This window comes from Taurulus bubalis, assembly GCF_910589615.1.
Source record: "Taurulus bubalis genome assembly, chromosome: 2".
NCBI classification, from domain to species: domain Eukaryota; kingdom Metazoa; phylum Chordata; class Actinopteri; order Perciformes; family Cottidae; genus Taurulus; species Taurulus bubalis.
Genome location: NC_136590.1, coordinates 41,360,991 through 41,385,964, shown reverse-complemented (window position 1 = coordinate 41,385,964; position 24,974 = coordinate 41,360,991). Strand labels below are relative to the sequence as shown.

At 46.8% G+C, this 24,974-nt stretch overlaps 1 protein-coding gene across 1 annotated transcript in view; it reads right to left on the bottom strand.

Annotated features, from left to right (window-relative positions):
• The window catches only part of auts2a (activator of transcription and developmental regulator AUTS2 a), a gene marked incomplete at its 5' end in the record, with an annotated part of 286,453 nt that overhangs the window by 75,784 nt on the left and 185,695 nt on the right, over window positions 1–24,974 (bottom strand). Inside the window, one exon of the mRNA XM_079234783.1 lies at window positions 20,392–20,421. Coding sequence (XP_079090909.1) covers window positions 20,392–20,421 — 30 coding nt within the window. The remainder of the gene's footprint in view (window positions 1–20,391; window positions 20,422–24,974) is intronic.

Here is a 24,974-nt window from a genome sequence, read left to right as displayed (position 1 = left end):
ACATGAGCGAAATTTGTTGACATTCTCCATAATGCTACGTGTGCACATCTAATTATGTGGAGCGGAGGATAGCCCAGATAAATAAGCCTGCACCGACATTAACCTACACATTAGATATGCCAGATCTGAAGCTTTCTGAGGCTCACCCTTAAAGATGTTTGTTTGTTTCTTCATTAAGCTCATTTACAGCTCTCTGGAGACCCAACTGGATGCCATCGTGTTACTAGTATTTGTTTGTGAGAGAGACAAAAGGCCGATGATTTCAGCATACAGACTCTGCACAGTACGTAGTCTGGGCCCGCTGCGTCTGTTGGACTGGTCCCACTCAGAGGGAAATGGATACGTGTGGTTCGGTTTCCACAGAGTGCTGAGCGGCGTCTACGAAGGAGGACATTTATCTTTTTTTCCATCTCGAAAGCTGCCACGTCCACGCAGGGAATCAAAGACTTTAATTAGGATTGTTGTCTTTTGCACTTAGACTCTGCACTGATCGACTGTGCGCATGAATCCCTCTCGTTAATGTCGCGTGACTTTATAAACGACACTATTTTCATGGTCAGTCCCCTCGCATTAACGTCTTTTACCTGTCCATCTCAACAAAGCCCGTAATCCCCCTTTGGTTTGATTATATTCTCAATCGAACCGCACTCGTTTTTGCTTGGAAACAGTCCGAGATCACTTCATGGACCGGTTGTATGATTGGGAGATCACATCATGGACCGGGTAGGATTACTGCGCTCACAACTGCCAAAACAAACCCAGTTTGATTTGAAGTGACTAGACGTTGGCTAGTGAAAGCGCACCTTAAAGCATGCATGGTTAAGCGTGGTTCATGCTCACCGCGAGGCCAAAGTGACATCACGAGTACAGCGAGTACACGTAGTCGTTCTGTTTGCACTGTCCGCTGGAACACAGTAAATCGCTACAAGCTACCCCTTGTCAGTACGCCCTGATGATGACATTGACGTCACAGGGGCCCTGGCGGACCTTTGGCTTCTAGTGGACACAAGTTGTAGAACTTCGGCTTCAGAAGTCAAGTCAGCGCTGACCAGGACTGCATTGGTGTGTTGTCGCTGTCACACACTCACATACTACATTTTGAGGATGATGCTGTTGTCAAATAAATGTGACCATTTTGCAGTTAACAATGTGATGTAAAATGGTAGGAGGTAATTCCACAGACTGACACTTGACAGGCAGCTGTGCCAAAACCGACCTGCCACACAGCGAAACACTTGTGATGCCAAAAACACAAACACCCACATAGATGCTGTGGAGTCTCTCTCTCTCTCTCTCTCTCTCTCTCTCTCTCCTCAGACAGCAGCATCGTCGTCATCATCATTTCCTCCCTGCTTCACTGTGGCAGGCAGCAGTGGGGTTAAGCTGCCAGCGATGCGATGATAGTGAGAGGGAGACTGCAGCTGGGGGTTGCAGATAGCACATTCTGTCAAATAGCGTCAGGCTGCCTGCATAATGAAGTGGAGAGAACGACGGTGGGAATGGGAAAAGGGGGATGGTTTCATTTGTTATTGCTGAAACTGATACGGCTCCATCACATTCTGAGAAGCAGCAGGAGCCGCAGCTTATAGGCAGGAGGAGATGAAACATTAAGTTGTGGCCTGATTAACTATCAGTGGAACACGCTTTTTGTTCTTCTTCTTCTTCCTGCAATGTGTGTCTATGGGTTATGGTCTCTATTCCATTTAATAGAGACTCTTAGACCCAGGCTACACTGGGTGACACTTTGTGTTAATGACAGGATTGTGAACAGGTGCACAGCCCAATACCCAATCCCCTTCCCGTAGGTTTAAAGGAAACCTTGGGTCTGGTTTTAGTAGTTTTGGCCATCATTTCCTTCGGTTGTAAAACATCTCACTCGCCAAAGTAATTGCTAAGATCTGGGAACACTGCGACATCAATAAAAATAAGTCAGAGGGAGCAAGTTGCAGGAGCAGTTTGACCAGATTATGGAAACAATTTCATTTGGAGTTAAAAGCCGAAGTTAATGTACCCAAAATGTTGTTAATAATCACTGCACAGGGAAATTGCGTGCACGCCCAACTTCTGCAAGTTTGGTCAGTCAAAGTTTAACTACAAAGTGGTCTGCAAACTGTGGCTGATGTCTCCAACAGACGGTTTGGGTAATGCTTTGATCTTTCTCCTTTTTTGCCAAATTAGCTTGACTAACCACAGGGTCCGTTTGAAGCCATGTACTCACACATTACCCGATAGAACAGCACAAATAGCATCGGGGTTATATGAAACTGAAAGTTCCTTTAAATGACTTTAAGGAACTTAAGCTGCTTATAAAATAGTCTCAATAAATACGGATGGATCTACACATAACCCACGCAAGTAAACATAACCATCAGCAGGAAATATTGGCTATTATAGCTGTTATTTGGAATGTTTATCATCAATTCCACCAGGACAGACTCCGGGCAAATCAGACGAAATCATGTCGGTTCACCAGAAACTCTTTCAGTTCAGACTCCAGCGGGTCAGAGACCTGCAGTTGGAGCTACGCCTTGCTGCTCTGCTGTTTTTTAATTCAATCACTAAACCAGTGACTTTTACATACATTCTTTCAAACACAACACATGGTTGATGGATACAAACATACCTGCATTGGTCTGGCCTTTAAAACATTTTCAATAAAAGGTGTGAACTGAAACCTTTGCTACAAAGCTTCAATTAAAGTGAAACCTATCGACCATGTGAACAGCCTCTCTCATTCGAGGCGGCCTTGAGGACACGCTGGCTGATGGTTCTGAATCCCATTACTGTTGCTTTAGGCTGTTTATTTCAGAGCTGTGGCATTTGTCATCATTGGACTCCCCTTGATCAATGCCTTCTTTATCATGATATGTTTCTAAAAGCCGCCACACACACACACACACACACACACACACACGCAGGCCTGCACGCACACCTGCACATCTCTCCTCAACACCCACTGATTTCATTAGTTTCATATTAGGATTGATGGGGCTCTGCTGGGGAATATAAATCAATTTAGGAGCACTTTTCTAAACCTCAGCCTCAACCTGCAATGGAGCCATCAAGCAGAGGGGTGGCTGAGGGGCAAGAGGCTGGAACAGCTACACCATTGGTTTGCTTTTGCTGGATGGGGGTGTGTGCAGGGCGCACAAGTCACTTTGCCTTCAGGGTTTATGATCGAAAGAGTTCCCCCTTCATGGTCCATCTATCCACCCTAGAAAGCTCCCCTTCTACCCGTTCTCCTCTTCCACAGCCACCTTCTCCTTTCATCCCCAGCGCTTTCCATCCATCCTTCCATACGGCCGTGATTTACAACTACTACTCATGCGCTTCCTGGGAATTGATTTCGAGGGAACTGCGCCTTGTGCCCATCCTTTCTGTGGGGGCCATAACGATCAGGTTGTGGATCATTAGTCTGGACCACTGTTTTCCACTGCTCCGCTGGCTGAGCGCCATACATCTCCCCCCTCCTGCCGAGTCACAGCCGCTGTTAAATTGCCTGTCCCCTTGCCTCCTCTTCCTTCTCTTCCCCCAGCCCCCCGTCACACCTCAGGATCCTCATCTGTCCTCCTTTGCGCTACAGCATTTATTGAAAAGCAAGCTGCGCCCGACCCCGACGCCAAAGCTGTCGGCCATTCAGGACTGAGGAAATCCCCGTCATGTTCATCATCACACGCTGACCTTAACCTCAGCAGACAGACGGATGACACATCCTTCATGTTATTTGTGGGAGAAGAAGTCGGCAAATGATATACAGGTACGCCGTATCACCACAGATGGCTTTTCATGACAGACGCCGACTGCGGTGATATGAATAAGAAAGCGATGGAGTCAGTTTGTCACCAAGAGGGCATGAGGAGAGCAGAGGAGCTCATGGTTGAAAGGCTCTTATTACGCCCCCTGAGGAACAATATGTTCTGATTTGTTGCATTTGCTTCTTGACAATGTGCCAGGATTGAAGGCCTGATTGAGCTTCCAGGGGTATTTTGAAAGGCCGAAGCCAGTATTTTTCTTTGAGTGCTCAGCAAGCTGCTGTTTTTCCCCTCTTTTCTCTCATTCCACAATCTTGAATTGAACAGAACAATACAATGACACGCAGGTTTAACTCTAGTGCTAATCATGCCGATTCAGTCTCAGGGCCACAATCACGCAGGCGACGATGTGGCCCCTTCACATCGAAACCCTTCAATTTTCTTAAAATACAGATCTGGATTGGCTAAACAGCGGCGTCCTGGTATTAATAAATGTTTCCGTGCCTTCAAGTTGAAGTCATCGTCACTCATGTCTTAAGAAATTACAGCTCGGAGACAGAAATCATCTCCAGCTGCTTGTCTGGTGGTTTCGACCTCTAATGCAGCAGGATCAGCTTTCTCAAACTCACCCATGTCTCCCAGCTGCTTGATTAATTGCATTTTCATCTGGGAAATGAATCCAAAACTGGTCAAACAAACACTTTGCTGTATAAAGAGGCCGAGGTAAAACAAACAGCAGCACAGACCGCCAGCCTCAGCTGCCTCTAGTGGCTCTACGCTGTGCTCTGGCACTGGCGGAGGAAGCTTCTCGAACTAGAGCCCGGGCCTGGCAGCGTGCACTGGCAGCCATGATTTACAACAGCATTTAAGTGAATCTAATAAGCAGAGTGAATGCTTGCCGTTGCTTTGGCATGGGCCGTGCTTGGGCCCTAATCATTCAAATATTTTGGCAAAAGGCAATGCCCCGCTCCTCTCCAAAAGAGAATAATGAGACACAGAGCTCTTAATCACAGCAGATCAGTTCAAATAAATGAAAAGAGAATCAAAAGCATTCTTTGCCGAGGCAGCGCCGCTCTCGGTCCAAATGAGCTGACAGAGGGCCAGATCCGGGAGATGGGAGATTTACCCAGGAGATGGAGCAGATTTTCCATGACTCGGGAAGCAGTGTCTTACTCTGGCAGATTGGAAAGAAAGTAATTCTGGAGGAAAGGAGCCACAGCTTCTGTTCCCTTTTCTTTAACTTGGATGTTCAAATTAATTATGTACAGTATGCACACATATACAGACATACCAACACAAATATTCTGTCCAGCCCAGGAAGGCGATGGGCCGAGATCTTCGCAGCTTTTTAATTCTCTCTCTCCCAACACTTGTTCTCCTATCACACCTCAGATATGCGTTTCTGGAAACCCACGCAAAGCGACGCGGTAGCTCTGACACCTCATCCAGACTCAATAATTCACCATGCTTTCGCTTGCCAATTCTTCCCGCTGCCAATCTGAAAGCCTTCCACGTACGCCGCTTGCTGAGACAGCGCTCAAACAAACGATGCTGTCAGTTAACAAGATGGAAAAACATTCTGTTAATTTCTTCTCTCCCTTCTTTCCCTCCCCTCCTCGGCGAGGAGTCTTGATGTGCGGAGACGAGGGCTGGATCACAGCTTGCCTGGGGGAAGCCTGACACAAGACAGGCTGCCGCTGACATGATGAGCCTTCGAGACTGCTGGCAAATTCTTGTGATGTCACTTCCCGCTCTCGACAGCTCTGACACCGTGGCGTGGGGTACTGGGAAGGCGAGGCATAGAGGGAGCTGCTGGAGGTGGTGTTTGTGAGGGGGGGGGGGGGGGGGGGGGGCTGATGAGAAGAAACACTGGTGCGTCGACTTCGCGGCTCTTCTGTTTTCTTTAATGTTCCCGCTTTTATCAGCAGTTGGAGCTGTCAGCGGTAATCACGCTTGTAGTGAAGAGCGGCAGAGACGATAAGCCCGGCCTGTCAGCGCCGCATCCGCCGCGGCAGACATATGCTGCTGCCTCTCCCCGCGTCCTTCTTTATGCATGATGGTATTCTCCCCAGAGAGAGCAGGGAAAAAAAGGAGCTCAGAAAGAGGTGGATCATCCTCACCGGGAAGACGGAGGGAAAACTATCCTATCTTCCTTAAACTGGGGTGCGTTGGGTGTGCGCACATGTGTGTGTCATTTGATACAGTAAAATGATGCAGAGAAGAGGGATAATTCACAAATATCACATCATAGGCAACCATATGTCTCTTACAGCCATATTTAAATATTACAGTGGTGATATAGGAGGGAGAGCATCTTTATGGATGATAAGGTATGCATTCTGTTTGCTGACATCTAACTACAAAGCAAGGCTGTCTGTCCTTCTCTCATCAGATCTACGTCACACTTTGCGGGTAATTTGGATGCGCAAAATGTTCAATATTAATAAACTTTGAATAAACAAGCCAGACGTCAGAATTAAACCGATGCCGTGCTGTTGTAGTTGTGTTCCCCCTGTGGCAGCTTTGTGTGCGCAGACTGGTGTGTCACTAATAACCGTCACATCAATCCACCCAGATGATGACAAATGTGGCCTCGTGTCAAAGCTGCAGTCTCTTTTATGGCTACAAGGCATCATCATTACAGACATGAATAGTAATTACATGCGCAGGAAAACACGGGGATGCCGCGGTCGCACCATGTGCATGACAGGTGTTGCACGACATAAATTATGGAACGTGAGGCAGTCAAAAGTCGCCGGGTATTTGGTTACCAATTATCCTTTTCTTTTGAGCTTTAAAGGGCTGTGCATTGTTTACCGTTAACAGACGTAATTGAATAATAATGCCCTGGCCCCACCTGTTCTCTGTGCATAGGAGATATCTCTTTGGTTGGAATAAATGAGCGCCGCTCTCCCCTCTTCCTCCCTCCCTCGCTCTGACAATGGAGCTGAGAGGCTTGCCCTCGCGATGGCCATTAAAATAATGTGGCCTAACCTGAGCCGGGGTTAACCAGCTAATGTCCTCAGTGGACATGAATAATGCAGATCGGGTTCCTAAACAAGCACACAAATGAATCTATAAATCACCCAGGTCAGGGCAATCTTATTACCCTCCCCCCCTCCCCCGACATCCTCCTCCCATCTCCCTGTCTGATTCGTCCCTGTCAGGCTCCTGCTGAGGGAGCTTCCTTGTATAAACATGCAGTTAAATGTCTTGTTGGTTTAATAAGTAGGGTGTGGACGAACAACACAGAGAACCCGCCATGCAGAATTGGATGCATTATGCAGTAGCTCACCTGCTTCCCTTTTCCAACCGAGGTGTTTAAAAAATAACGACGATGTCAAACAATCAGTTGATGTCTTTGTAAAAATAAAGTCTGGCTAATGTCAAAACATGATGAGTCAGCCATGTGCGGCTTGTCTTTTATTAAATCAGTTTGACATAATCACAAGCGAGAATGTCCTTTGTATTGCATTATCTTTTAATATTCGGTCTAATCTGCCTATTTACAAAAACTAAACATCGTATTCCCGGATTTCTCTAATAGATCACAAGGTGTTCTTGTTATTGTGTCCATCCCCTTTACGTGCAATGAAATAAAAGACTACATTTCTCTTTTTTTCCTTCTAAAATCATGTTCTCCTCATACTCCGTATTACCAGTCCAGCACCAATATTAAAGAGAGACATTTTTCTTGGTTTTATTAAACATTTACTGTTATTTTTGCAAAACACATGCCAAACTAATGTTTCACCACAATGGCACATTTTTTTTCTAATCCTCCTGGAATTGGAGCATAACCAGCAAATCACACTCCACGTCTTGAGCAACACTGTGGGGACAATGCGAATAGAAAGCGGGGGAAATCGCAGTTAATTAAAATAGTGAGAAATAGCAAATAAACCTCAGCAGTTAACTTCCCAGATGTTGCTGAAATGAACTGAGGAAGAGAGATAAGTTATAGTGTCTCTGTAAACAGGGAGAGTGGATCAACATGGATTTCCTTTTGTAGTCGCAGATGAATTACCGGAAGAAAAGCACAACCGACAAAACAGCCGAAGGCTAAAAAGTTTCCGGGCGCCTTCACATGAGTCACGGCTGAATAACTTCAGGGATCAGCGTGCGTTTCACTATTAATCCCAAGATTTAGAAGGTGACCCATCTAACCCCAACCAGTCGATTTCAACACTATTATCACCTCTAAGAAATGCATCCTTTAATAACTCGTCCTGCACGTCCTGTGGGTCTCAAAGATTGATGGTCAAACCCTGAGGCCCAACCCCTCCCCACCAAAAGAGAATATGAGCAGGCTCGTGGGAGTTAGGTAACTGCTGGACACAAAAAAAAGGGAGGATGGTGTGTGTGTGTGTTTGTGTGTGTGTGTGCCGTGATCAAGGAAGCACAGCGGTTAAGCTCACATAGACAACTAACTCCGTTTCATTTGTCAAAACGAGTATGCGCTCCTCCATACTCCATCAAACAAAGCCACTGCTAGCTCACAGAGTCATTTCCCTCTCTCCCAATTACAAATGAGTCCATTAGTGTGTCTGCAGCGAGCCCTGTGCTGTCTCCCAGTAATGGCTTGTGAGATTTCCATCATAATCATAATGGCTCCCAGAGCAGCCATGAGTGCAGATGGAAGGTCGCTCATAGGTAATGAGCTATCTCACCACCCAAAGGGCACATGTCTTTTCGCTTTGTTATTTAGAACTGTGTGCCTGGCATGCAGGTGCTCGTCATGGCACGTTTCTACGTGTGAGGATGAGGAGGCGCGTAGAGCGAAGGGAGGATACACACGGACCGGGTGATGATTAACATCACGAAACCGACGTCCGAGCTAGATGCTAAAAACTGTAACGTAAGTGAAAGGTGCGCGTGGCGGCTAACGCCAAGCGCCACCCTCACATTGGTTTGCATGCTTACATTCCGTCCGTCTCCCTCTCCCTGGTTGGCTGTGCCAAGCAGAAGCATCATTAATGCCAGCAGTGTCAGTATGACTCACCTCCACTTGCCATGCGATACGCATCATATTCTTTTCTCTGGCCTTCGGAGCATCTGCATCTTCTGCCAATTATTCTCCGGGTTGCTGGTCTTGGTAACATTTCCAGCGTGCGTGTGCTCGCTGTACCAGTGAGCTGGCTGTCTGCATAGCCACGGGGCATGTGGGACTGGTTGGAATGGGCCGATGCAACGCTCGCTCTGCCCCATGCTTAATTGACCAGAGAGCTATGTGTTGTTGTGTTGCGGGGTCATATCGCGGAGGGGACCTGACATTTTCATGTAGGATTCCCGGTTTCATAAAGGCCCGTGTTTGTCAGATGCTTGTACAAACTTTCATATGAGCAATCAATGAAGGATTATCACAGTGGGCAACATTGGTCTCCAGAGTATTGCAGAGGAAGATCTGACCTAATTGTGTGCGGCTTGCTGGAGCCATGTATAGAGCCATATAATGATGCTCAGCAAATGCTATTGGTAGCCTTGACATGTGCCTGGATGGTATTCACTTTGTTCTTGTCATGTCTATTCTCCTAACCAGCTTATATGGTGTAGTAGCTACAACACAATCATTGTCGACATAAGAGTGAGGCACAGCTACAATCTTAGAAATAATGGAGCTAACTAGAAGCATATAGGCTCTTCACCTTTTCCCCATAGGAGAAGCCTTTTTGTTTCCTAGTAGAACCTTTTATGAACCTACATAGTAGCCTTTTCGTTCCCGTTTTAAATCCAATAGACTTTTCTCCACCCTAACCATGGAATAATGATGCATTCCAGACAACTAAGAACCCAAAAACGTTTGACTTCCTACTAGAAAAAGTACAACGCCACTCAAAGTCACACAACAAGATAAACGCCTATTGTAGATGGTAAACCTTCAACTAAAATACCATGTAAAGTGTATTTGCAATATTATCACATAGTAAGTATTGTTCAGCAAGTCATTTGATATCAAAATATGTCACTGTGTTATTATACAAATCTTTGCTTTCAACAATCCTTGAAGAATTCTTAAAAAAAAAGAAGGGTTCTTTAGAACCATTAGTCTTATAAGGGAATTCCTTTCTTCAAAAGAAAACTCCTAAGAGGCAAATGTGTCTGGGAATCTCAGCTCTGCAGGAAGAACCCTTTTGGAAATTTCAATTCTAAGTCCTGGATGTTCCAGCATCTTACAACATAATATGATCAATTATTAATGGCGATAAGAATGATCTAGGCAGAACTCCAGGATTCGTCCTGCCCCCACAGTCTGGAAATTCAAAGACCGCTAACATCCCACTGTGCAGAAATCAAAAGGAATGGAGTATTTACTGCTGCTTATGCAGCCTTTTTGTACATTAGCCATTAGGGCGTTCTAATGACAGAGAAATATACATAAGGGTCAGCCACAGTTCTATACCTCAGTCCACCCGCTCCCGGGAGGTCTACCATCTCCCTCTGCTTTAATTTGAAATCATTCAGAGGCAAAATGTTAGCCGTTTGATTTATCCCTTATTACATTGCTTCTTAAGAATCTGTCAGGCGGCCTCATGAATTCATTCATCTCCATAAGCTTTCTCAGCGCCACTTAGGCCTTGTGTAATCTGGGTGAGACCCCTTATCACTTCATTTGCACAAGCAGGAGACTATCAATTCCTGTCCAGTATCTGGGCCAGGGGAATTAGAGCAGAGGTGTTTGGATGTGTCCGGGCCAAAGCTGCAGTGACAAGAAACTGATTACACATCGAAACACCACGCAGGTGTTCCATTCCACACCCTCTATTCACAATATTAGTGAGCGCCGGTTAAATATATCTGCTTCTTCACTGCAGACACTTTTTTCAGTGGAGATCGCAATTGTCAAGGCAATTTTCCACCATGAGTCATTGATGTATTGCCACTGTGACAAGAGAGACACTTAAAAGCATTTAGCTGGTGCCTAGCTGCACACAGCAGCCTCATAAAGCCAGACAATGGCTGGGCTTAATAAGAAACAGAATGGATCCCATGAGTGTGGAGGACCCATCAAGCTGGGGAATTTCATTTAATTTCCCCGGGGCTGCCTATGTCTTGTACACATAATTAGAGCCCAACATGCAATGGTCCTTGTGTTTTGTCAATAATTCCCCAAGGAGCAATCAGGACAAGGGTTGGACATGCCTCTGTGACCTGGGCTACTTGCAACAAGCTCAGCCACCTAATTACACCGCCTCTAACAAGCAGTGTGGTGGTGGTTGGAAGGGCAGGACGTACATGTGTGTGTGTGTGTGTGTGTCGGGGGCGGGGGACGGCCTGAGCCCAGGAGCCGACAGCGTACAGCCCCTCCTCAGAGCCCCTGATGTCATTAGGATTGTTTGTGGCTGCCGCCATGCATGCTGGGACAGCGTTGTCATTCTGACAAGCCTGTTCTCCATTTCCCTCATTTAGGAACCTCTTCTGTAGTGACTCACTGTCTCTGGTGGTTTACACAGCAGGAGATCTGGGATGTGGTCCTCCACAGTAGTTATTATACATTTCTGTGGTGCGCAATAATTTATCTTTGGTGCGTGACTACAAATATTGCTTGACAAAACGATCCTAGGAAGACTATTCTAGTCAATCAAAACTTGATTTAATCCCCAGTCAGTTTTCACATTATCTTCACATATTGTTCTGCTGGAGTTGTGTTGCACTAACAGATAATTCCCTGGAAGTACCGCATACACAAGTGAAAACTGTAAGCCTAAAAGGACACTAACGACATATCAGGCGGGAGGTAGAGAGGTACAGCGTGGAGCTCAAATATATAACATCAAACTAAAAGTGACAACGTAAGAGCCTGTGCAAAAAAGCAGAAAGCTATGTCACAGAGAGCGCAGTCTGATCAAATGTTAACTACCTTATCGCTGCCATGGACCGCATTACCGTCTGCAGCACTGTTCATTTTGTTTCATTTACAGTCTTTGCGTTGAGTGCACTGGGTTTGCTTCTGTCGTTTGACAAATGTTAGATGGAGAAATACTGCCGTGGCTGCAGGGATTGAAGGCATTTTCTGTGGGTGAGCTGAGGTTACTGAGACACACACAGAGCCAGGAGCCAGTCAATTCTGAAGCCAGTCGCCTGCAGAAATCTTTGGCTTGACAAAAGGGCAACGAGGGGGCAGAGGGTTGGTGTGAGAGTCACTGGGCCAGTTGCTAGGGCGGGGGCGGGCGCATGTGCAGGTGAGCCGGGTTCTTGACAGACATCCGCCGAATGCAGCGAGAAAGTTTAACCTTGGCGTGTCGAAGAACTCACTCTCAGCAGGGAGGGAGGGCGGATAGAGAGACAGCGAGGGGGTGAAGCGAGAGCGAAGGGCTTTCTGCATAACAACAACCACTTTTTTTTTCCCTTTTTTTTTTTTTTTTCATAAGCAGCCTGTTTCCAGAGACACTGGTTTGAACCCAAGGTCTCACGCCATGCATTATTAAAGACCGGTAACAGGCAACACCGCCTCATAAATAGAGATGAGGACAGACACCCGAGGAGCCGGGGCGCTGCTCGCTCTTGATCGGCCACAAATCCACCGGCCTAACATGACCCAGAGGGTTCCACGTACACACACTGCGTCACAGCTCACCCCTCCGCCCTGTCTGTCATTGCACCTGACAAACGGCACCACGTGCAGTAAGTTCATTAATGCGCACGCCAATTGTATGAGAAAAATCAATGCGATTTAGTTTGACTCGACTCGTTTGGCAGCATGGGTGTTACTTTTGGCTTCGAGCTTAGTCCCATTTGAGCAGTGCTGCTAAAACAACATTAATGACATTATTAGAAATATGGGGAGAGCTAATGATGTGCTTAACAGATGGCGATGAAAATAGTTCAATCAGCTAATAAGAATAATATGCCATGCCTTCTACATCCTATTAATAAAGGAGTCTCGCAGCACGAAGCCGGACCGCTATATCGTGTGTGCACAACTTCAACGGTGGAAAACATCTGCCACATAACCTCGATATATACAGGACTTAAAAGTTATTTAACTGTGGTTTTGTTTCCATTCCAAAGCCTCTCTGTATGCGGCCAATCTCATAAAGCCTTTGATATATCTACACAATTTGCCTGAGACATTTTTCTTTTTCCAGGTCAGGAAAGATGGAAATGGATTTTTTTTTTTTTTTCCACAGGAGTGAGCATCTCAGTCAAACAGCATATTTATGGTTTGTGTTGCTGATTGAATTATTTTCCATTCCCTGTGTTCTCAGCTTGCTCTGGGAATTGAATCATTGCCTTTGAAACATGATTCACTGCTGCGACTGTTTTTTTTCTCCCCCATTCAATTTCAAGGACTTGGCAACCTTGTCCTATTCAAACGTGTGCATTATTAGCTTTTATTGTTGTCCATAAATGAATGGTGAGGTTGAGCACTCTAGAGGCAAGTGTAACACATTAGGGCTTGTATAATATCACGTCTCAAGGTAAGAGTGAACCTTCAACAATTCTGTGTCTCAACATCAAAACCGCCGCGCCGAAAGCTTTCACAAAGAATCAGAAGGCAATCTGAAAAGCCATAGGGGTGCTTTTTTTGTGGATGAAAAATAAGGTTTTGATTGCATTCCACATGCTTTTGAATAAAGGTCCATTTGAGTTTCCGCACATTTATCAACAATCATCACGACACTGCTGTGTCAATGCAATCAGCATTGGACCAAATGCTTCAACCAAAACATTCATAAATTGGCTTTTCCACCATTCAACAGCTATATAATAGATCAACACATTTCACATAGCAGAGTTAGAGTTTACACATTACTGAGGCGCCTGGGAACCGTCTTGCGGAAACTCAGACACGTCTGATAAATACAGAGCAACAAGTTGCCTTCCTTGAACTGTCGACACCTTGACAGACTTAAACCGCTCATGCATGCATATTGAATGCCAATTGTGAGCACATGTATAAACAGTGACACGAGTGTTTCGGCAAATTAGAAGGCTTTCCTATCAAATGAGGTGATGGTTGATGGTGAAAATGTAGTGCAGGACTGCATTGCCAACACTGCCATATCTTGGTAACTTGTGCTGCAGGCGATTGGTTGCAGTAGTTGCGGTTGAACCATGTAGCTTTAAGGGTTCCCACAATATGAACTTTAAAGACTTGAATGGTAAAAACACAATATTAATGACATGTTTATTACTGTCCACATTTGAGACTGTGAGTTTTAGCAAGTGGACATGTGCTGTGACAGAATGAGGAATATCTGCAGAGACAATGAGGGGTTGCACGCTGGAGCTAGCTACTGCAGATGGGTCACAGTGCATGAATAGATTCTGCATTCATGTAAAAGCTGTCGGCTCCAGGTCAAGATGTTCTGGTTTCCGTTTGTAGTCTAAGAAGTATTGACCAATCACGTTCAAGGAGGCTTGGTTGAAGACAGGTAAAAGGGCAGAATGCATTGGCCGAAATGCACTCTGGGTTGATTTACTTTTGTATTAGCTCGTAAACGGGCTTCTTGTGAAACAATCCGGTCGTCCACGTTGCTAATCGGACTGTAAAAAACGAGCAGTTTGGACTACAAACGGATGAAGACGTCTTGGCCCGGATATCTGCTGGCTTCACCGAAACCCCAGAAATATATCCACTTGCCCCACAGAAGCTTATCCGTCGCCAGAACGATCGACGATGGCTTCCAAAATTGCTGGCAGGGGAGTATCACAAACACATATCAATAACCTGTGAAGTGCATAGACAGACTGACATCGTCCCCTTTTGTCACCATCTTATTTCAGAAGGACAAAAAGGGAACATGGAAATTTGTGTCAATTAGGCCGCCTCGATTTAATTACCAGTGTGTCAGTCAAAGGGTGATAAGTCTCTCCTCTGACCTTCTCTCTTGTGGCCTTACACTCCACGGTGCCATTACTGTACTGCTCGGTGGGGGGAGGGGATGAGTTGCAGTACGAGGGAGGCTGGGAGATGGGGAAGGAGAAGGGGAGGCTGCAGGGGGAGGACAGGCGTGGGTGTGTGCGTGTGTGTTTGTGTATGTGTGGGACTGTCTAGGGAGTGTTGCTGCCTGCTGACCCGGCCATCCATCAGACAGGGTCCATCCATCCACCCACCCACTCCTGCACACCCCCTCCCCTCCCCTCCCCTCCCCACCACCCCCACCCGGGGCCCATCAGCGTGGCTCTCTGCCAGGCCTGGAATCTCCACATTAATTTCTCATCTGTGGCACCCTAATGAGCTCCGCCTGCTCGCCCACCTCTGAGACCCTGCCGATTATCGGACAGGGAGGCGGCCATTTGTCAATGGCAGGAGGTGGCATTTACACTGCTGACCTTGCTGCCAAGGAGAGAGGAGGAGAGGAGAGAATCAGAAAAGGGGGAGAAGAGAGAAGGGTAGGAAAGAAAAGAAACGAAAAGGAAGGCAATCAACAGCTGTGGAGCGCCGCGCTGTCTGCCATCACAAGCACTGCCATGGGCAGGGTGATCTTTATTCATCGTATTGAAGGTGGACGGACGTAACGCATTCAGCGACCACACGTCCATCTATCTGTCCTCCTTTGGCGGAAGCTGCGTGAGGCTCCGAAAACCTGGAGGTGTAATCATTTCTTTTGCCTCTCGCATCCACAGGAACCTGTTAAGTGACTTCTCAAAGGGGAATATGCTTCTTCCTTTTCATTGCATCTCTGTTTGAGAGCGCGTGTGGAGGCGAGTGGAGGCTCGGGGGGGGTGGAGGGGGGTTGGCTGAAGTGCTGAGCCGTGGGCCTGTGTGCATGCGCCACAGAGGGAGCGGGGATTTGCCGGTTATTGGATGGAGGGGAGCGTTGTAGGTCTGTGACACCCGCTAACCTTGGCCAGGGCTACTGGGATTCCGGGGGTATCCATCACTGTGGCAGCCCCGAGACCCAGACCGGGGGAAAAGCCATAGAAGTTGCCGGGGGGTGGGGGGAGGGAAAAATGCTAGTAAAAATGTAATGCACTCCGCAGAGCGGTCATGTCATACTTGGTTATGGAAAATAATCCCAGATGCCTGCAGTGCTAAAATGGAGCTGTAATGTGCTCGCCTCCTAACCCGGCCTGACAGCCATGATGTACGACTACCATTACCGGAAAATATCACTTCAACTAACCCGTGATCCAGCTCCGCTAAGGGTCATATTATCCATGAGGAACAAATTACACTCCCCCAAAGTAAATACAAATTTCCTACACTGACTGGGTGCAAAGCACAGCGGGGGGGGGGGGGGGGGGGCAGGCGGGACCGTTACCTATGACAACGCTCTGCGGAGTGACAAGGAAGATAAAGTACATGACAAATCACTGGCTGACAGGGTACTCTGGTGCAATCAGCCTCAGCCTCGGCCTAGCGAGCACCCACTCAAGCCTGTAAACACTACTCTCTTCCTTTGGAGGGGGGCAAAACACATAATCTTTTAACGCTGACAAGTTGCCCTCTCCTTTTTATTACTCATCCTTCCCACTGCGGTGGAAAGAGGGAGGGGAGTTGGAGGGTGGGGGGGATATAAAATGGTTTTATGTACAGCGCTGCCGAGTGATTGAGAAACTAGACTCTTCTGCTGTAATTGCCCGGGGGCAAACACAGCAACACAATAAAGGAAGAGAAACAGCAAATATATTACCAGTTCAGATCTTTATTTTATGTCAAGGACAAACGGGTTCTCTCGGCTGCTCTAAAGCACCCGTTTAGATCCCTCTCATCCAATAAGAGGAAAGCGCGGCAAATTACAGCGCTCTGTTGCACGGCCATTAATAAGACGCAAAACGTTTTCAAAATGGCATTTACAGCACCGGGCTGCTGATAGAGCGAGTAAATAACACTTAGGAAAGGTGTGGTCGCCATAAAAAATAAAATAAAAAGCCCAGAGGCATTGGGACGGAGAAACAAATAAAGCGACAGCGTGATAAAGTCCTGCAGATTACAACACGGAGCCCATTGTCTTCGCAAAAGGCTTCAGTAACACGGCGATGAACAGTAAAGCTGGAGAAAGCACTCGAGCGTCAGCAGATATTCACACTGAACTGTTTGATTGGCACTTTCAGTGTGCCACTTACTAGCATCAAAATCACTTAAGCATTAGCAAGTCCAGACACAGAGGGAACCGGAGCGCTCTTGACAATAGTACAAAGACTGCTGAGATGAGGTTCAGATATTTGCCTCTGTTCAGATTCCAATCAGAAATGATTCATGCTGAGTGAATGTTTCAGTGCATACATTCTTGAAAAGGACAATTCAAATTAAAGAGGCACTTACATTCATAAAGAATGTGTCTGATGGTGTACGTACTTTTCCCTCAATGGGTTTAGAGAGGTTCTTCCTCTGGATCATACACATGTTGAGGCCCCCCCCCCCCATAAAAAGCCTCAGATGGTGGGAAACCTGTTGGTGTTAACTACACCATTAAAACCAGGCGATGTTATGGGGGCTCTGGTGGACATGAAAGACACCTGAGGCTGCGGAGCTCATTTTTTACTGTGCCTTCCTGCCAGCAAAGCGGAGCATCGTAACTGGGAACAAGCTGCTCCAAATGAACAGGCCGGCCCTGCCTGGACCTCATGAAAATGACCAACTGATCCAACAAAAGAGAGTGTACAGAGCTCTGGATGACGGTCCAGGTTTCAGGAGTGGAAGATGGGCCAAGCCGCACCACAGCGACAGACGCAGCATGTGGACATCCTCGCCAGCCAAAGCTCTGAGAGGCCCTTTTTGGCCCATTCCACATCTGCAACATAATAGGAATGAAATGCCCTGTAGATTTAGAAGACTGGAGTTTCTTTGGGGTTTTGTGTAAATAAGGATTCAGACATGTAAAGACGTACAATCGACCACGTTAATGATCAACTGGTGCGACTGTGGCTAAGTGGTTAGCACGCCCCTATTTCAATCAGTGTTGGTGGTTCGCGCCCCGGCTCTGCTAGACCCTGTCGTTGTGTCCTTGAGCAAGACACTTAACCCCTAATTGCTCCCCGTTGCTGTGTCTGCGGTGTATAGAGCAAAACATGTAAGTTGCTTTGGATAAAAGCGTCAGCTAAATGAAATGTAATGTATTAAAAACCACGCATGCTAGAGTATTTCCGTCACATTTTCACATTTTTTAGTGGCAGGGGGACTGGCGGTAAAGGAGGGGAGGGGGGGGCGCAGCAGAAATGCTAATGCTAACGCATGCAGAGCTAATAATACCTGTGTTGTGTGACGAGCGGCTGCAGCGAGCCTGCCTCCTTACCTGTCTCCCACTATGCCATTATCCTGTCATGTTGGCGAGGGCCCGTCCTACAGGTCACTTTATAATGAGCAAACGCTCTGACAGTTTCCAACACGCTCGCACACAAACACAGCGGCAGGACTGTGTGTGCACACGTACCCTGAGATGCGAATAGCTGTCTCTTATCAGAGTCTGGCAGCTCCAGCCGACACGGCGGAGGCCTTCTCCACCGAGCAGAACATGATTTCTCCTGGGAACACTTTTTCCCATTTCCCTGCTTTTGAAGGAGCGGGGTGGGGGGGGTGGGGACCAAATAAGCCACGTTTGTCCTCATCTGAATACATTTGACCCATTAAAACGACTCCGCTCTCCCGCGTCCTTCTCCGCCGCCGTGTTGTAAAGGAGACCTGGGTCGGGCCCTGCAGAATGCTAAACGGCAGCGGCGGCGGCGGCGCCTGGCAGGTGCAGATAGTGGCAGAGTTGACGTGGACTGAGGGGGGTGTGGGGGGGGGTGATTGCGTTGCGTGGGAGCTCCAATTACTCCCTTACATTGAGGAGGAACACATGAGTCAGCCCCTGTCATAGGGGTCCCCCTATTTACTAATTCACTCCTCTGTTACTTTAACACACAATTAATCAATGACAGGAAGGTGTAGTCGGAGCTGTTCATCAGGAGCGTAACGTGAGCCGGGGTGAATTAATACAGTCACTGGGGGCCGGATAACAGCTTACCATGCTCTCCCTCTCTTCCTGAAACAAAAAGGAATTGCCACCGAGACAGGAGCAATTTAAATCGACAACACTGAGTAATGACTCAATTTGCTGCACAGTCTAAACACCACAAGCAAATGGCATTACTAAATCATTAGAGTGGATCTAGATCTCTGGTTAGAAGTCATTGGATGGTATGGCTGCTCTCAGGATCGAGGAGTTACGCTCAAACTGTGAATACCTGGATATTAGAACTGGAGCGGTCTTAGAGAAACTTACAGTAGAAGCACCTGGATGTCATAATGCAATGATTACACCACATGTGGCAGCCATTATTAAAAAAGGTACAACTGTACTTTTTAAGACAAATAGTGTCGGTGGGGGTAATATTCAGAGAAAAAAACTCACATATAAAGTCACATGGAATTACAAGGAACACGCATGTTCTGACCAACCTCCTCAGACCTCGGATGTCACCGTTAAACACTAGTAATACTAGAGTAATAACAAAATATTAGATTGCAGCAGACTCGCCATTCATCCATACATTTTCAGCTGCCAGACAAACTCTCAGGACATAATTCCTTATAATCTGTGGTTCAACACGAGCAGTGACCGTTGGGTAAGGCCCCTTGAACGCGTCACTGTAACTATGGTGACGCAGTGTGTTTGGAGTAACGCCTGCAGCTGGTTTTTAGTGTTAGCTGTAACGAAATAAAGACACCTTTGGGTAGTCAAAGAGAGAAGTGGTTTGTCTCTACTGTCTACTATCTGATAACCCATTGGCAAAGGAAAACGTACAACAGGTTTAACATGAGGATGAAGTGCAATGCATACCAATTGCATTATGTTAATAAATAACAAGAAAGAAAACGTGTATTTTATCTTTTCTCTGAATATTTCCCTCCTCCCCTGGTGCCGTTATTATTATTTTAATCTACAATGGCACTCATACGCCTCCGTAGTATACAGTATGCCATGATGTTTTGTATCAATTTACATCTAGTTTGAGAATTTGAACTATAGAAGAAGAAATGTTAGCCTTGTTAGTAATTGGGGTGATTTGGCTTCAGGCTAGAGATTTTGTCTGCCACCATTACGCCAGCTCCTCAAAACTAATCTGACCATTTCTAGTGAAAACTTTAACAATTTGATTATAATATATACATATAATTTAAACCTGGAGCACTTGTTTGTTGTTTCCCTGAAAATATGTTATTTATTAATACAATTTCTTTGTAAAATTGCAAGAAAAGTGTGACAACAAAACCATGAACTTCTGAGCAAATAAAGGGCGGTATTACAGCACAAGGAAGATGCTGTAGATCTCGACACAAGGAAGTGTTGGAAGCAATGATTGTGTTGATGTACCTCTGGAGAGTGTCCCAAAAACAGGCTGACAGAAAGGTGAAAAGATAAGAGGAGGACAGACAGATATGACACAAGGTACGCAACCCTTAGATATGGAAGTGAAAGAAAGTCTGCACCCTCGGCCATGACCGTCACAGCAGTCTCATTTAAATGTCATCTAAATCCTAAAAACCCAGAACAGTTTGATTTAGATTTTGCACATCATTAAACCATTTGTAATTAATGTGCAGCTAATTAAGGCTTTCACATAGTTATTAACACGATGTTTAATTCTAATTACATTAAATTCTCTGCCTTAAAGAAAGTCTAATATTTGAATATTATTGAAGCCCAAATGGAGTGTGTCTGAGAGGATCCGAGCACAGAGGAGGATCCACGGTGAACGGCAGGCTTACCTTGTCGTCTTGGTCGCTCTCGGTGTCACACTGCAAGAAAAACAAGAAAAACAAAGGCAAAGCTGAAAATGAGGAGTAATATGTCTACATTCTTGTTTCATAACTGTCCTTGATTCCATTTCCACTTGTGTGGGTGCCATAATCTCATTTACCTTTGCAAATGGCAAATCTTAACATCGCTTTAATGACGAACTCATCACATACTCATATTCAGTGTCTGAAAATCACCGGATCACTTTATTAGCCGACACGAGCACCGGCATGCGAAACAAAAGCTAATTTCTCACGAGCAGCAGTGCCCTTGTTAACATTGAAGCCGATGTGAAATTCAGACGGAGCTGGAATGTGCAAACACCATCCGCCACTAAAATTATAATTCTGTGATGTGTGTTCCTGCTCGAGGCTGGGAATGGAGAAATGACAAGAGGAGGAAGGAAACTTTGTAATGGAGGGAGGAAAAAAGTGGTTGGATTTCATTTTTTCTTTCCAATTTCAATTTCAAGGTCCACTTAATTCTTTATCAACTAATTAGTGTGATGCTGGGTGACTGGCGGCCCTCAACGTTGTGCATATGGCTGAGGTGCAGAGAAGCACTGGAGTCGGTAATGAAGAAGGCACTGGGGGGGAATATGGGCAGGGGTTGGCACAGTGTGTGTGTGTGTGTGTGTGTGTGTGTGTGTGTGTGTAGGCGGGGGGACCGGGAGGGCAGGAAGGGGTTGGTGGGTGTCGATTAAAGTATGGAGGGAGTGGAAGGAAGGGGGGTGGGGGGGTGATTGACAGCTCAGGGAGTGAGCGACAGAAGGCCCTGCCGTTTTTTTTGTTTCCATTTTTTTTGTTTCCAACTCGTGTTTTTTGCTGATCTGGAGCCCTGCAGATCTCAAAGGTAGGTGGGCTGGGCTCGTGGCGGGTCTGTTTCTGAGGCTGAGACGATTAAAAAAAAAAAAAAAGGGGGTCCTTGCGAGCTCAGCAGGAGCATAGCATCCAATTTACAGGCCTGTCCCACACGGCCCCAGGGGCCGCCCGCGGCACACTGCCATGATGGTCAGCTCCAGCAGCTCATAAATTATGCAGAGGCAATAAACGCACTGGGCAAACACTTCTCAGACGTTTCCCCTCGCTCTCCATTTCTCTCTCGCTCGCCTCCTCCACCGCCCACGACATACCATCCCCCATTTTAATACAGTGTGCAGAGAGCCCCGAAAGATTGTCAGCCGGGAAGAAAAAAAAACTAAGGGTAATGCACGGCGAGTGAAGATTGCGAAGTAAACGCGGATGTCTGTGTAATCCAAAAAGCCGCACACTGTGTGCATTGCAGCTTGTGAATAAACAGGCGTGTCGGGCCGCGCGGCGCTGACTAATGCGGCGGCAGACGAGATCTGATGAGCAGTATTAGCCATCTCAACTACTTGCATGTGTTCAGGCCTCTCAGAAATGTGACAAGAGTAACGCGACGCAGCACTCATTAGCTGCTTCTCCGCCTGTGCACACTACACACCCGGGAACACAGGCACGCGAAAGGGTTCGCATAATGGACATCATTTGAGTTTTTTTTTTCCCCACTGTGTTGTGATCCATGACAAAACTCTACCAGCCTTTCTTTCTCGGGTTCCTTTTTTTTTTTTTTCCTTCCTTTTTTCCCCGCTCTCCCCTCCTTTCTGTGTTCGCTGGCTGTGCAGCCAATTGCTTTGATTGCCGAGATAGAAGCCGGCTGGAATGACTTGCCCTTGCTTGTGAAGCAAATGGAACATGCTAATGGAACTCATCGTATTACCCGATGCAAAAGTGCCATAGCTCATTACTTTAAGATAAAAGGATATCATTGTAGACGGCAAGCAGAATTGACTTTCTGTGCTGCGACTTGATGATGATTTAATCAACTGCTCTCTTTCACTTCTCATCCCTGCGCCTGTCGCTTCCGCAGGTGCCACTAAACGAAGCACTCACACGGCTAGTGGGGGGAGAGAAAAAGAAAAGAAATTGCTGTCATTATTTTTTTCTCTCCCTAGGAATAGAGGTATGCAAATTTCCCAGAGCGACAAAAGGCTGGGGAAAGAAAGAAAAAAGGGAAAACTTAATAAAATGGAAATAATAATGAGCAAAGTCAAAAATCCAGAGAATCAGCTCTGACAGGCGAGGGCTAGGCAATTTGATCGTCCTCGCAATGCAGACGGCAAAGCTCCGTTGAACTCGCTGCTCAAGTAAATAGCAAGAAGTAACAAATAAAAACACCTCTAAAAGATGGAAAAAAAGACAACCCAGGCATACAAACAAGTCAGAGCTGTCACTCACTGATAGGTGATCATAGTGAACTAATGCGCCGCCTCGTGCATAAAGCGACCTGAGGCGGGGGAGGAGAAGCCCCTGCATATCTGGAATGTCTTCGCTCCTTGTGTTTCTACTCGCTGACTCGTGCTTTACAAACGCAGACGGGAAAAGCTAGAAAGTCTCGGCTTTGCACTCGCAAACGCCACGAATGATTGGTACACCTCATCATTACTAACCGAGGCACGGTATTGTTTTAGGAGGTAAGCGTGAGCTCAAAAATGCGGTTATTGCTACTGACGGGTGAGCAGATGAATCTGCAGCGCTATGGTTAACTGTAATGTCAGAAACACTTTATACCGATCCTGGGAGGCTACGTCTAATGAAAAGACACATGTCAGAGGTTTGAAATGACTTCCAATAATGAACAGATTATACGGAGGAGAGAGAAAAAACACAACAACAATGGTGCTATTGAGATCAGTGGAGTTAGCTGTCTGACAGGCGGGAGGAAATGGGCCTTATTTAAAGCAACAGTCATGAACAATAAGGAAACCATTAGTCCTGGGAGGGGGCTGACGGGGAAAAGTGATACTCTACGCAGGCCCTCTGCTGTTTACACAAGGCTGGCCTTATACTGTACAGCTAGACCCCAGTGTTAAGTTTAAGTAACACAAGAATGTCAAACATTAGCGTCAGCCCTAAGAGCTGTTGATGTTGGCCTGTATCCGGAGCACTTCTGATTGCCGCTCTGCTCTCTCGCGGGCCTCTCTTTTGGCTGAGTGCTCTTACACATTTCCCTACGCGCCGTCCAAGCATCGGGCCTTTTGTTTATATTGGTCTGAAAGTAGGAGTCAATTATTCCTGTCCTAAATCCTCCCCAGCTGTGAGCAATACTGGCCCAATACAAAAAGGGAACATACGGAGCCGTGGGCCGAATGCTAAATGATGCAGCTATGCTAACGTCCGTAGCAGCAGGGCTCGCCAGCGTCTCCCGCTCGAGCTACCCGCAGAAAAATGTCTGTGCTGAAAAGGTAACCACATCACACAGGCATGCGTGCAAAGGAAAGTATGCCATGTTCCCTTTTCCAACATAACCTTCTGGAAATCCACTGGTCCACAAGCAGTAACAGATGTTAAGTCAACAAAAACAAAGGACATGCAGAAGAGATAATTGTGAAGCCGAGACAGTGTGTGTATCCGCTGTGTCTGGTGTTACAAGTTGTGTCTAATCTAATACTTTCAGAAATGAGATCCTCTTCGGTCGGTGTGTGTGATGGATGCGTAATGTCGCCCCCCATGTGTGACATTAGCCTCAGGTTATGCTGGTTGCTATCCATGACCTTAGAATTAATTATGGCAGATATGGGCTTCATTAAAGCGCCCCGCTGCACAGAGGATGGTGTCTGTTTATCAGCCTGAGCCAGGTTGTCCTGCAGGCAGGCTGAAGGGGTTAAAGCCCAGGGAGGACGCCAACCTGCCTGCATGCCTGGGAGCTGGAGAGACAGCATGAAGGATGGCAGCCATTGCCAGGGTCAGCTATGACAGTGCCAATTTGATGCGCTGTCGTCAAGGGCTCCTCATTCCCTCCGCCTAACAGCTCTTTCCTGATATGGCTGCGCGTCCTGATGGTTTTCTGATGCAAACAGTCGCATGGCAAAATGGTTTTCTCCCCCCGCCGCATCCTCCTCCATCTGCTGCTGGGGCCTGGGTGCCGCCGACCGCCTGCCTGTCACAGCGTGCGTGGAAATTAGCTGGGGAGGAGGTGCTCGCTTGTGCTAATTACATTTTAATCATTGGAAATGTGTTGGCAAATCAAGCCTTGATTGCCATCTTGGAGCCCAGTGCGCCTCTCTGCAGGTTGGGGAGCGGGGTGGGGGTTTGTGGGCCTCCAATGTGTCTGAGCCCAAGCTCGCCAAGCTGGACGCATCGCTCTCCATCGCGGCTTGATATGGCGGCATGCCTGGCCTGCCGCTGGGTAGAGGCTGTGCCGCATTATTCATGGGGAATAGAGGGAGACTAGCATGGCGAAATGGTGATCTGTGCCACGCTTACTCTCCAATCCCCCGCTCACACCTCCCGTATCCCTCTCTCCTTCTCGCCCACACATTACACAGTCTGCCAGTCCCGCCACTGTGAATTGAGGAACAACAAATAGAGCCGGGCAGGAGGAGACTGATGAGCTCAGGGTTTGCTACACAGCACCTGCCTTGGCACACAAAGCTGCAGCAGCAGGCACCGTCACAATACGCTCACAGATTACTTTCTTATAACATATATACAGAAAAAAAAGAAACTGACTCGGCTACAAATTCAGACTT